Source organism: Lutra lutra, chromosome 3 (assembly GCF_902655055.1).
Source record: "Lutra lutra chromosome 3, mLutLut1.2, whole genome shotgun sequence".
Lineage (NCBI taxonomy): Eukaryota > Metazoa > Chordata > Mammalia > Carnivora > Mustelidae > Lutra > Lutra lutra.
In genome coordinates this window covers 9,343,674-9,355,881 of record NC_062280.1, presented here as the reverse complement: position 1 = coordinate 9,355,881, position 12,208 = coordinate 9,343,674, and the positions used below count along the sequence as shown (strand labels likewise).

Here is a 12,208-nt window from a genome sequence, read left to right as displayed (position 1 = left end):
AGTGGCAGGAACAAGATCCAGAGCAGACAGCTCAAGTCTTGTGAAGTTTGTACCGTGCTGTGGGAACATTCAGGGAGATGCTGACACTGTGGGTTTCACAAAAGAGGGGACATTTCAGCAAAAAGAAGAAGGATGGGTAGGAGTTAGCCAGGTAAACAAAATTGTGTGAGGTAAAAAAAGATGAAGGAAACACAAGGAAGGACAGTCCAGGAAAGGAGAACAGTATTTACAAAGGCACAAACATGTCAATGTGTTGAAAGCAGATTGCCAAGCCTGGATTACCTGATGTGTGTGGAGAAATGGAAAGCAATGAGGTGGGATGGCAGGAAGAGCCGCCATCTTGAAGGACCTTGCGTGTCCTGTGAAGGAGTTGGGTTCTGTTCTGAGGCATTTGGAAGCTGTTAAAGAATTATATGTGGATGTAGGGAAGGTTGTGTCTCATGATCCCATTTGTGCGTGAGAAGGATCACTCTGGCCATAGCCCAGATGTGGGGGAGGTGGTCCAGACCAGGGACATGTGGCGGCCTTTTGCACACGTCCAGGGAGGAGAAGATGAGGCCTTGGGCTCCGGGTGAGGCTGGGGGGCAGGAAGAGAGGGCCACGCTGACAAACAGTGAGAGCAGTGGGCTGTCTCCTTGCAGAAGAAAGGAATCCACTTACAGTCGAAGAACCTTTTTGCCTGGGCTACTGCAAGTTGGAAGAAGCAGCTCAGTCTTGTGGAAAGAGCACTGTCCTAAGATCAGGAAGCTCTTACTGGATTCTGAGTTCCCTACCACACCATGGCTACCCAAAGCCAGCGGTCAGAAGTGCTCCGTGTTCATTGAGCAGGAGTCAGATATCTAGGCCCACCCACTTCACCTGTGATATGTTAACATTTACAGTGGTATTTTTCTTTCCACTCAGGGCTACTTGGGGTGTTTTAACCAAACAACCATGAATTTCTGATTTTCTTCCAGACTTGGATCCACCTGAGGGAGAGACAGGGCCCACTACTTACTCAAAATTTCCCCAAACACATTCCCTCTATAAGCACAAGGTTCGTTTCTTTGTAATTATTTTGCCCTCAGTTTACGGGAACACACACCATGTGGCAACAGTGCCTTAGAGATGGTGTTGTTGCCCAGTAGCCTTTCCTTCCACTGACTGTGCTGTGTCCTGAGGATGCCACAGAGGCAAACATTGTCCCGGCCTCAGGGAGCCACATCTGGTTATGTCACAGCGTACCTGGGGATAAGAATGCTTCCTGCAGTAAACAGTGGTTCATTAGGCTGCACTCGTGTGTGTGTGTGTGTGTGTGTGTGTGTATATGTGTAGTGCATGGGGAGGGAAATCACCTGAGGGGAAATGTCAAGATAGGGGAAGGAAAATTGGAGAAGATTAAGTTTGCAAAGAGCCCTCAGAAAATCACTGTTGTCTGGGTTCCTTGTAGGTCTATGTGGAGTAGCTTATTAAAGAGGAGAAAGGTGGGACGTTCCTTCTATTAATACCCAAACAGATAGCATTTATGAAAGTACCTATCCTCACTCATAAACAATATGACCCAATGTATTTTAAAGCTCTCTATATGACAGGTACTATGGTCATTACCTTCTTACGGAGTTGTTTGATTCTCCTTCTCGGCCGATGGAATGTTTTTGATATTCTTTTTCCTTCTCTGGGCTTCAAGTCAGAGCACTTTCTGCAGCTTGACTCAGGGCTCCTGCAACTTTATGTGGTGGTTTTTCTTCTTTAACATTTTTGGGTTCGAGACGCTTGTCTCTGGGATTTTAATCTGTCTTCTACCTTACTGATTCGGCCTCAACGGCAGCAAAATTAGGGGCATCCGAGTTGACGCAGGTAACGGGCTCTGCCATCTGTTCATTCGCTGCATGTTTGCGGAAGGTCAGCTCCTGGCCTTGCAGGAGTCCCTGCCCTCACGGAATTCATAATTCACGGGGGGGCAGGAATTAAACAAACAGTTACAATCAGGCATGCAAAGTGTGATTCCAGAACAATCTCTGGGTGCCACCGGATACAGAACATATGTGGGACCTACTGGGGCTGGGGCAGGGGGAGGCTTCCGGGAAGAGCCGTGCTGATGGGGACGGCAGGGCGGATAGAGGTTGGTTAGGTCGTGGCACCAACAGGCTTGCAGATCCCAGGTGTAGACTTAAATTATGTTTATTTTTATTATTCATTATTATATATAAATATATAAATATTTACATGTATAAATATCTATTAATTTATAAATATACATATTTATAAATATAAATATATATTATCATAAATATATTGTTATATATTTATTATTATATTATTTTTATTAGTGTTACTCAAATGTGGATAAATGTAAAATTAGATAGAGACTCCTTAGGCTTTGACTCTACTCTGTCAGTAAGTCCAAAGAAACCCCGAGCATCCGTGCAAACAGCACTCAGTGCTCATGGGTCAGCAGGAGCAGCAAACGTTCATGAGGCCTTGCTTACCCACGCTAGGCACCAGCTCTCGGGAATTATATTTAATTGTCACAGCGGTCCCAGGGGGTAAGTGACACGATTAGCGCCATCTTATCAGTGACGTAAATGAGACACAGAGAGGTTCACTTACTTCCCTGAGGTCACAGAGCTCGTGAGGCGGGGGGAAATGAGACTGTGTCCTCGGCCATCTGGATCTGGAGGTGAGGCTCCTTGGCGAGAGGCTTGCTGCCTCTCTGCGTAGTGGAGGGTGGGACAGCGCACCATTTGCCAAAATTAAATTGCCATTGTCCTGGGGTTATTGTCCCAGTGGCCAAGGCACTGACTCGTAGGAGGTTAACACATGCTGGGCGACTGGAAGTTTTGCAAAGGCTTTGATACGGTACAGGTCCAGTGGCTGGTCACACAGCACAAATGCCAACTGCCACCAAATTCTGCACGTCTGGAAGACTAAGCCTACTGCATTGTCACTGGCCCTTCCCAGCTCCAGGCATCGTTTGCCTGTCACGTCCACCTTTTTTCTGTTGTTATTGGCCCCTGCTGAGTACAGTAGCTCCACATGGCACCAGTGTGGTTCCAAGGACAGACACGGGCGCTGGCATACGGCCAAGGTCTGTTGTGAGAAGGTGATTGTTGAGATGAGCCAAAACGTGCTCTTAGATCACTCGCTTTAGGTTATGATCAAAAGGAAAAGACAGTTTAAAGATCCCCACAGAGAACTCGTGAGAGCCCAGAGGTGCTGCCAGTGGCCCCCAGAGATGCACTAACAAGCTTGAGGGAGGCTGCGAGAAGGTGGGCAGAAAGATGAGTTTCTGGAGACACCCACGTGTGCCCAAAAAGGCCTCGGGCAGGATAGAGCCTTGGCTTCTCCAGGAGGAAGGGACAGAAGTCGCTGCAGTTCTAGAGTACTGGTCGATGAAGCAACAGCTGGATCCAGAAGCGGCTTGTAAGCTGCGTTAGAGTGTTTGGTCTTGATTCGAAAGAAACCACTGGAAGTGTCAGTAGGTTGCAAATAGCAAGTACCAGGCCTCATTGTTGCCAACTGTACCCAAATGCCTCCAACTTACGGGTGTCTGATAAATACTGAGAATGACATAGATGAAATTAATAGGAAACTGATTTTTGATTTGGGTTGATCCATCAAGTAAGAAGCATAAAATCTCACTCCTGAGTGGACAGAACTAAACCAGTCCACCTTCCCTAGGAGACTTGTGAGATAAGTACCATAAAGAATTCTGAGTATGGCGCATAAACAATGTATTCTGGAACACTGAAAAGAAATTTTAAAAATAAATAAAAAGAAAAAAAGAAAAAAAAAGAATTCTGAGATGTAGAAAGATAACAGAAATGCTAGTTGATCACAATTTTTTCTTGGCTTTTTAAGAGTCACAAACCTGATTTTAAGGAATCACAGCCTGATAAGACTTCAAAACTCACAGGCTGCTGATTATCCCACTAAGCTAATAATAATTTCAAGGGCAATAATAATACTAACTTGTATGGTAAAGGCTTATCATGGTCCAGACCTTCTGTTAGCACTTGGGTGCATTACTAATTAGTTTAATTGCTAATTATTAATTAGTTTAATTAATTAGTTACAGTTGCTCTGTAAAATCAACACTGTTATGATATTTGTTTTCTGGATGAGGGAAGCATTATATACTTGCCAAAGATCAAACAGCTGGCAAGTGTCAAGATTAGGACTCACACCCAAGGTTTTTGACTCCATCACCATAACTACAGTGTTTTTTTAGGGTATCGCCTGAAGGAAGGCTCTGGAGAGCACTGGAAGTGGGAAGGAACAGCCATAGCTCTCTGAAGCCAAGGGGAAAGCTTAAATGGACTGATATTCTGATAGTGCATGAGCCCTTTCCTTACCTCCGATCGCTGTCTACAATTTATTCTGACCTCATTTATTCTGAAATAACTGGCCAGGAGATGCCAGCTAACAGCTAAATTAGAAATAGCTAATACAAATGTGTCCCATTAATTTTATGACTGGTCAAATAAATGTAGCATCTTAGCTGGAATTGGTCTCCTCTTTCCTGTAATTTATGCACTGTTAAGTTTAGTGTTATCTGACATCTTTATTTCTTGATCTTCTTTGATGTATATCTGATGAAGTCAGAGTGACGCTTCTTATTTGCCTAGGACAGCCAAACCCTAATTTCCCTGCTAAAGGTTTTATGGCTCTTCCTTTATAAGCAGTCTTACTTTATAACAATAAAGGAGTAATTTTATCTTGAAATGCGTGAATCATTTCTGAAGTGATTCAGAGATCCTGAATTCGACTTTTATTTCCAATCTCGACCTGATATTTAGTTTTCGTATTTGAACCATAGTATCATATTCAAGTTCAAATATCAGTGGTACTTGAGTCTAAATTAATGTGTTTTCAAGCCTACACTGAGAGAGTGATTTTTTAATGAACGATGGAATAAAAAATATATATCAAACAGAATTATTGCTAGACCTTTTACAATAGTTCTACCCCCCTTAGCTTCTCAAGGTTTTAAGTAATAGGAAAAAAAGGAAGGAATTAGCTAATGTAGAGTATGATGAATTATCTGAAGACAAGGATGTTAACTGTCAAAGTTTATTAGAAATTTTCATATGAAATTTACAGACTATGTTACCATGCTGTTGTTGTTATACTATCACTTACACCTTTTATGTTTTTCCTAATTGATTTCTTATAGAATTGAATGCTATTTTCTCTAATTCTTTTGCTTATATTATTGTATGTAAAGATACGTATTTTTTGTATCTTTATGAAATATGTATTATGTATACATACATATGTGTGTATATGTATGTATATATAATATGTATATAATATAAAATGTTTTCATATATTTATATTTTTAGATGATGTATTTGCACACAAATATATTTTTATTAAAGTTATAGTTAAAGAATGGGGAAGGCTCAAAGAAATCTTGGGAAATCCCACCCAATTCCAGGCATATTCCTTCAAGAACTTAAAGCCATCCTAGAAAATACTGTTTTTGTCTTACAAATGTCCAGAGATAGTAATATCATCACGTTTTTGCCTTACTTGCCCTAAACAAATAAAGTTACAGACTCCTTGTCTTAAAATTCCACTTAGTAATGTGTTTTTAAAACACATTATACATTTTTTAAAAATCACTGTTTCCCTGGCTTCAAGAGGACAAAGGAAATGCAGCATAGATGGGAAAGCTGCTCTCCCATCCCCCAACGCCGCTTCCTTTCCAGGAACATCAAGGTTGTCACTGGTGCAATTGCCTTTCAGAATTTTTTTTGTCAACGACGAGAGCGGCAATTACAAGCAGTTCCCCTCTGCGTGACGCTGCCCAGAAGACAAGCAAATTGCGGCTCTTGATGGATGCCAGCTATTGTAGACAGTGGGTTGGAAATCTCCATATAGGGAAAGGAAAACCAGCAGAGGAGAGACTGAACAAAAACACCAATACACAGAGAGAAGTTTTCATGGAAAGAGAGAGGTGGTTAATTGTCGGCAGACAAGGACTTGGCAGAGTGCTGAGCATCATGAGATGGCTGGGAATATGTTTATGCTTTGACACGTTCACACCCATCATCGGAACTTTTGAGATAGCAAATACAAGTCACATATCTGAAACCTAACCCGCTCCAACCGTATGTGTTTCTTAATGCATCATGCGATCTGGAAAGGGGCGACTTTGTGCGAGAGAAGGAACTGACATCATTGATGCTGCAGGTGGAAGTACACGTACTTACTTGTGTTATGCAGAGGCTTGGAAAGTTTTGAAATACGTTATTTGACTCTAACGGGATGTTCTGAGAAATGAGCACTAGCATTATAAATGCTTATGAGAACACCGGAACCCCCCGATGATGCCGCTCGTTAGGAATGACAGTTCAGCACCCGGCCTTGGGTCCTTGTGTGAGGAGAGGTGATGGGCAAGAGGAAGATGGGATTTGATTTTTTTTAAGATTTTATTTATGTATTTGACAGAGAGAGACACAGCGAGAGAGGGAACATAGGCAGGGGGTTGAGAGAGGGAGAAACAGGCTTTCCACTGAGCAGAGAGCCCGATGCGGGGCTCGATTCCAGGACCCTGAGATCATGACCTGAGCTGAAGGCAGACACTTAAAGACTGAGCCACCCAGGCACCCCAAGGAAGATTTAATTTTATTTTTAGGGTTTTTTTTTAAAAGATTTTATTTATTTATTTGACAGACAGAGATCACAAGTAGGCAGAGAGGCAGGCAGGGAGAGAGGAGGAAGCAGGCTCCCCACTGAGCAGAGAGCTGGATGCGATGCAGGGCTCGAGCCCAGGACCCTGAGATCATGACCCGAGCTGAAGGCAGAGGCTTTAACCCACTGAGCCACTTGGGCGCCCGGAAGATTTGATTTTAAAGGAAAAAGTGCTGCTATCAAAAAGCACCTGTCCCTTAAGGGATCATCCTGGGGACTGTGTTACGAAGGGGTATCAGTCTAAAAAGTCCTTTTCTGGGGCGCCTGGGTGGCTCAGTGGGTTAAGCCGCTGCCTTCGGCTCAGGTCATGATCCCAGGTCCTGGGTTCGAGCCCCACATCGGGCTTTCTGCTCAGCAGGGAGCCTGCTTCCTCCTCTCTCTCTGCCTGCCTCTCTGCCTACTTGTGATTTCTCTCTGTCAAATAAATAAATAAAAAATCTTTAAAAAAAAAATAAAAATAAAAAGTCCTTTTCTAGATTCTTTCTGTAATACTGTTAGGGAAAGTATGCTAGATTTATGACATGTATGCCAGGTAACGTTTGTTGCTGCAGTGCATTTTTGTGACCGGTGTCCTGATGTGGGTAATATGCTGGATAAAAGTCTGTTAGGAAGATGAAGTTGCATCTGCAAAAGGTCAACATCGTTTTTTATTTGCATCCAACATTTTTATTTCGATAGTACAGCCATTATTAACTCTCAGCAAAGTACTTGGGACATAATAGGTCAATAGTGTTTCTTTACCAATTCAAGGAATAGAACAGGTTAGTGAATAAAACAGATTGCTGACATAAAATTACTCAGCTGAAAGAAAAAAAGGTAAATTAATCTGAAATATAGCATCACCCTTTATAGGAAACATTATCTGAAAAAGATACTTTCCTATTGTCAGGGGTTTTTCATTCTGGTCCAGGTTCAGGATTTTATCATGTTAATGTGGAAAATGATCGCATAATTATTTCCTGAGTAGAGGGATCATGAAATTATTCCAGACAAGGGCCTCGAAGCGAGGTGTTGTGGATTTAGTTTTCATCCAAGAACTTCCAGAAACATTACTGTCCTTCTGCGTCTATTGTGAGATGTCCCCCTGAGCCGATCTTTTTTCTTTTTTTCCCTCCTCAGGTGTGGAATCCATAGTATGTTCCCTTTACACTTAGCGGCCCTAAACGCTCACTCGGACTGCTGCAGAAAGCTTTTATCGTCGGGTAAGTAACCCCTTCCCACAGCCGAGGCTTAACGTGTCCTGTAAGGAGCCGCTTGGCTCTGGGTGTCTGGCCAGAGGAAGCGGCTGCCTGTGCTTGGTGTCATCCATCACCTGGTGTAGGGACAGCTCCCAGCAGTGCTTGGTGTTGCGGCTGTTTGAGTGGAGGTATTCCTGGCCCGAAATGAGAGTCTTGCCTGTTTTTCCAGTTAAAGCTTGGGTGATCCAGAGTGAGAGACAGGCAGGGGTGGCCATAGCTTCCCGGAAGTTTGTCAGAATCAGGGAAAAACTTTTGAGGCTTAAAAGGGTGGATTGAGGGGTGCCTGGGTGGCTCAGTTGGTTAAGCAACTGCCTTCAGCTCAGGTCATGATCCTGGAGTCCCAGGATCGAGTCCCACATCAGGTTCCCTGCTCAGCAGGGAGTCTGCTTCTCCCACTAACCTCTCTCCTCTCATGCTCTCTCTCTCATTCTAAAAAAAAAAAAAAAGAAAAAAAAAAAAAAAAAAAAAAAAAAAAAAAAAAAAGGGTGGATTGAACAGTTAATATTTTCAATAAAGGAAAAAGGCCAAAGCTGCCACGTTTTGACAGTAGAAATATCACGTTATCTTCCTCCTCGGTGGGCTCTGATAAATCTCTATGGTGTGATCCCCTCCAACTAGGTTTAATTTTTATTTTTTTAAATGTGGGTCTGTTTGGAACCAAGACATTTTTTCTGGTTTGGAGCTTTGCTAATCTTTCTTATCACTGCTTCTGCCAACCTCCCTGTATTAAGAAGTTCCTGGCTTTCAAAGGTGATAGAGGTCTGCAAGGCAAAGATTGTTTATGAATTAATTCAACAGACATCCCAGAGGCATTTTTTTTTCCCTTTTAAGTGCTTTACCTATGGTTGATTCTGCCTTCACTGCTCTTGGCATGTTTCAAAATCATCCCTGCATGAAAGCGTGTTTCTCAAATCTTAAACCAACTGAAAGCTAGTAATACACGTAAGAAAATATCTACCCCAGCATGTTAAGATTCCTCCTTTGCTGTCCATGTTTTCTCCATGTGTTCTGTCTGCCTGTCTAGTGCCCTACTTATCTCAAATTGGTTTCATAAATTTCTATCCTGGGATTGAAATATGGGGCTGTGGTTCACCCAGGGCTGAATGTGAAAATAAATTCTTCTAGACTTCACGGTTCTTCCTATAAAATTGCCAAGCTTGAGCAGTTATCATTCGTTTCCATGACAACCTCTTTCTGACTACAATTGCTTGCATTCTGGTTTTTCTACTAACTGATTTTTCTGTCTCTGCAATGTTTCTTGTGGTTTAACTAGGACAAAAGTATAGCATAGTATCCTTGTTTAGTAATGAGCACGTGCTGTCTGCAGGCTTTGAAATAGACACCCCAGATAAATTTGGAAGAACGTGCCTTCATGCTGCTGCCGCAGGAGGGTGAGTAGTTAGCAATTTCCTTTCTCCCTTCATGACTTAACTCCTCATTTCTCTTACTTGGCTTAAGTTGTCTGTGAATCACAAGCAGTCTCCTTAGATGGGTAAGAATCATTTCTACCGACGCCAAATAGCACTTTTGCATTTCCATATTAATTGTAAGTTTGTTCTTCCTAAGAAAAATTGTTAGCCCACCTCATAGAGAATTGTTTTCTTTCGTTTTCTCTTCTCTCTCTCTTTTTCTTTTTTTTTTTTAATTGTAGGTCTTCAGCCTATAGAATATGTACCTCCCTGATATGCACTCTACCAAAAGAAAACAATTTGAGATTTGTTCTTAGTTTTTCCTTTTTTGTCACTGGTAGGTGGATGATGATCAAAGGAATCCAAGATTGAGTTAGTTCATGTTTATTTACAGATATTTTTGTCCTGATTTCAAAACTGATTTTTAAGTACTTCAATGGTTAAATGTGACTAAAGGGCAAAGAAACCCAAGGGATAGGCAAGAAGCAATTTAATCCTTGCCTTTTTTTTTTTTTTTTAAGTTGTAAAGAGCATTTTTCATCAGACACCCTTTTTCATATCAGTGGTGAGACTACGGCTCTGGTCAGCGTGTTTCGATATATGACCAGACATTGACCAAACATGGCCTCCCTCGGGTGACCTTGTTTGGGTAAGGTGTTAGTTCTCAATCAGTCTGCTAGTCCTCAGGGAACATTGATGCTTCTCCATTTGTCATCTGTACATTATCAAAGGCATTACCTCTTTATCAGAGGTGGGTTGACTGTGAAGCTTTAGAGCCCTTACTTGCATGGGTCCCTTCCAAAATTGTGTATTCAGTTTTATATTCATAATTATGTCTTATTTTTTAAATCACTCTCCTTCTCCCCAACCTTCTCCCCAAATTGAATGACCTTCATAAGCCAAATACCTAGATCTGCCTCTGCCTTTGTTCCTTTGGCTTCACTCAGTAAGAGACAGGTGCTTTTACGTCAACTGGCAGGCAACACCAACACATCATGGTCCCAGAAAGTTCTTATATTTTAAGACTGAAACAGTGGGTTCTCTGAGAAAGGTGGCTACAAAGAGTGAGTGGGGGGGTGGGGGAGCCTTGCTCAGGTTCCTCGTTAATGAGATCATTTTTCATATTAAAATGATAATAAAACAGTAAATTCTAGACTGCCTCTCAACCCTCCAAGTGTAGAACAATAATGGGCGATTGTCTCTTTTTATGCCGACATTTAAAAAAATTATCAGACCTTGGCAACGCACCATCCTGGGTTCATATCTGAAACTCCTATTACAATTAATATTTAGCGACATGCCCTTCAATTGGAAAATTCACTTCAGTGGGTCCTTTATGTCTACTAAACATGATTTATTGCTTCTGAGAGTGACAAAGAAGCTCTGGAAGATCACTGTGCCCCCTTACATTATTTTTGTCCTTTTATTTTTTGCACATTTATTTACCTATATTACAAGGACAGGGAAATGCAGCTGTCTTATTTCCCATTATGGAGAGTCTGGGTTGAAAATGGTTATCACGGTGAATTCATTCTCCTGTGATAAAAGGTAATGTTTCTCCATTCTGGCTCATTGTGTAGAGATGACGTGAAGTTATCATAGGCGTAAGGGGTTGTTTCCTAAACTCTTGATGGTTTTGAAAGAGATTCTCGGGCTACACGATGAAAATACTACTGAAGGTTTAACCATGTAATCATCATTAAATACCTTTTTCTTGGAATTGGAAAGTTCCATCAAGCTCTTTAATGCATCGATTTATTAGCTTGGAACTTTAAATCCTTGCACTGTTCCATTCCTCTAAGATGTTCAGGTTGGTTTTGCATTAGCAGAATTTAAAGCCGGAGTTCTCATTTCATCTTGGCCCCACACTTCACCCAAGTCAGCTCTGTCTGAAGATAGCCAAGCAGTTGACCTCTACCATCTTAATGAGGTTTTCCCTGTCTTTCTAGTAATGTGGAATGTATAAAACTCTTGCAGAGCAGCGGAGCAGATTTCCATAAAAAGGACAAGTGTGGGAGGTATGTAAACGGGGAATTCTGCTTCAGTGCTTCAGTGAAGGGTGGGGAGCAGTCCTTCTGGAATCGTGTTACAGTGAAATGGTAAACAGGGAAGCTAGCTAGGGAGATTCCGTGCTCAGAAGGAAATCCCTTTTTGCAGCGAGACACCCACGAGGCAGACACAAGCCCCAAGGCAGGCATGTCCTCTCATGGATTCTGTTTGGAAGTGCCAACTGTGTCTTGTCTTCTTCTGGTCTTTTCCCATAGCATCTCTCTATTCTCTCCCCTCCACGTGCACCCTGGTTCTTGAAGTTACAACAGATTTCTTCTCTTCCCAACCTGCCTAGGCTAATGCCTACCCACCCTTCCAGATTTCTGTCAGGTAACACCTCCTGCCCCTGCTGGCAGGGCTGCCCCACCTCTCTGCTCCCCTGGGATCTCCCTGGGATCTCCACAACGGAAACATACATCACACTGTTCTAGTGGACCCTGGCTCTCCTGTCTCTCCCTTCCCCTGACCGTGGGGCTCCTGAGCACCAGGACTGGGTCTCATTTTCTCTTTACCTAAGGGCTCTGCCACATGGTTGGTACCTAATAGTTTTCCATCTATTAATGAAAACACAAACAGTCCACTATGTAAAGTGCTTATAATTTTCCTGTTTTTAGATGAGCGAGGAGAAACTCAACAAGTAAAAGTGCCCATAGATTGACTGTAAGATATGAAAGAGTGGTGCTTGAAAATTAATAAATAGTTCTTGAGATAAAGTTATTTTATTTCTAGCTTTTCATTTGCTTATTATTCCCTAACTATTGGCTAGTGAATTCATGTTTCTGCAGTCCCTTACTCTTGGCAAGGTGCATGTATTTTCCTGTTACCCACTTGGTT

At 42.2% G+C, this 12,208-nt stretch overlaps 1 protein-coding gene across 10 annotated transcripts in view; it reads left to right on the top strand.

Moving 5' to 3' along the window:
- ANKRD44 (ankyrin repeat domain 44) overlaps positions 1–12,208 on the top strand; it is a 323,548-nt gene that overhangs the window by 217,490 nt on the left and 93,850 nt on the right. For 6 of the 10 annotated variants that reach the window (XM_047720656.1, XM_047720653.1, XM_047720649.1 and 3 more), the window contains exons 11-13: positions 7,798–7,880; positions 9,190–9,307; positions 11,275–11,343. In XM_047720656.1, the coding sequence (XP_047576612.1) occupies positions 7,798–7,880; positions 9,190–9,307; positions 11,275–11,343 (270 nt within the window). The remainder of the gene's footprint in view (positions 1–7,797; positions 7,881–9,189; positions 9,308–11,274; positions 11,344–12,208) is intronic. The other 4 variants (XM_047720651.1, XM_047720650.1, XM_047720657.1 and 1 more) reach the window with 1 other exon arrangement.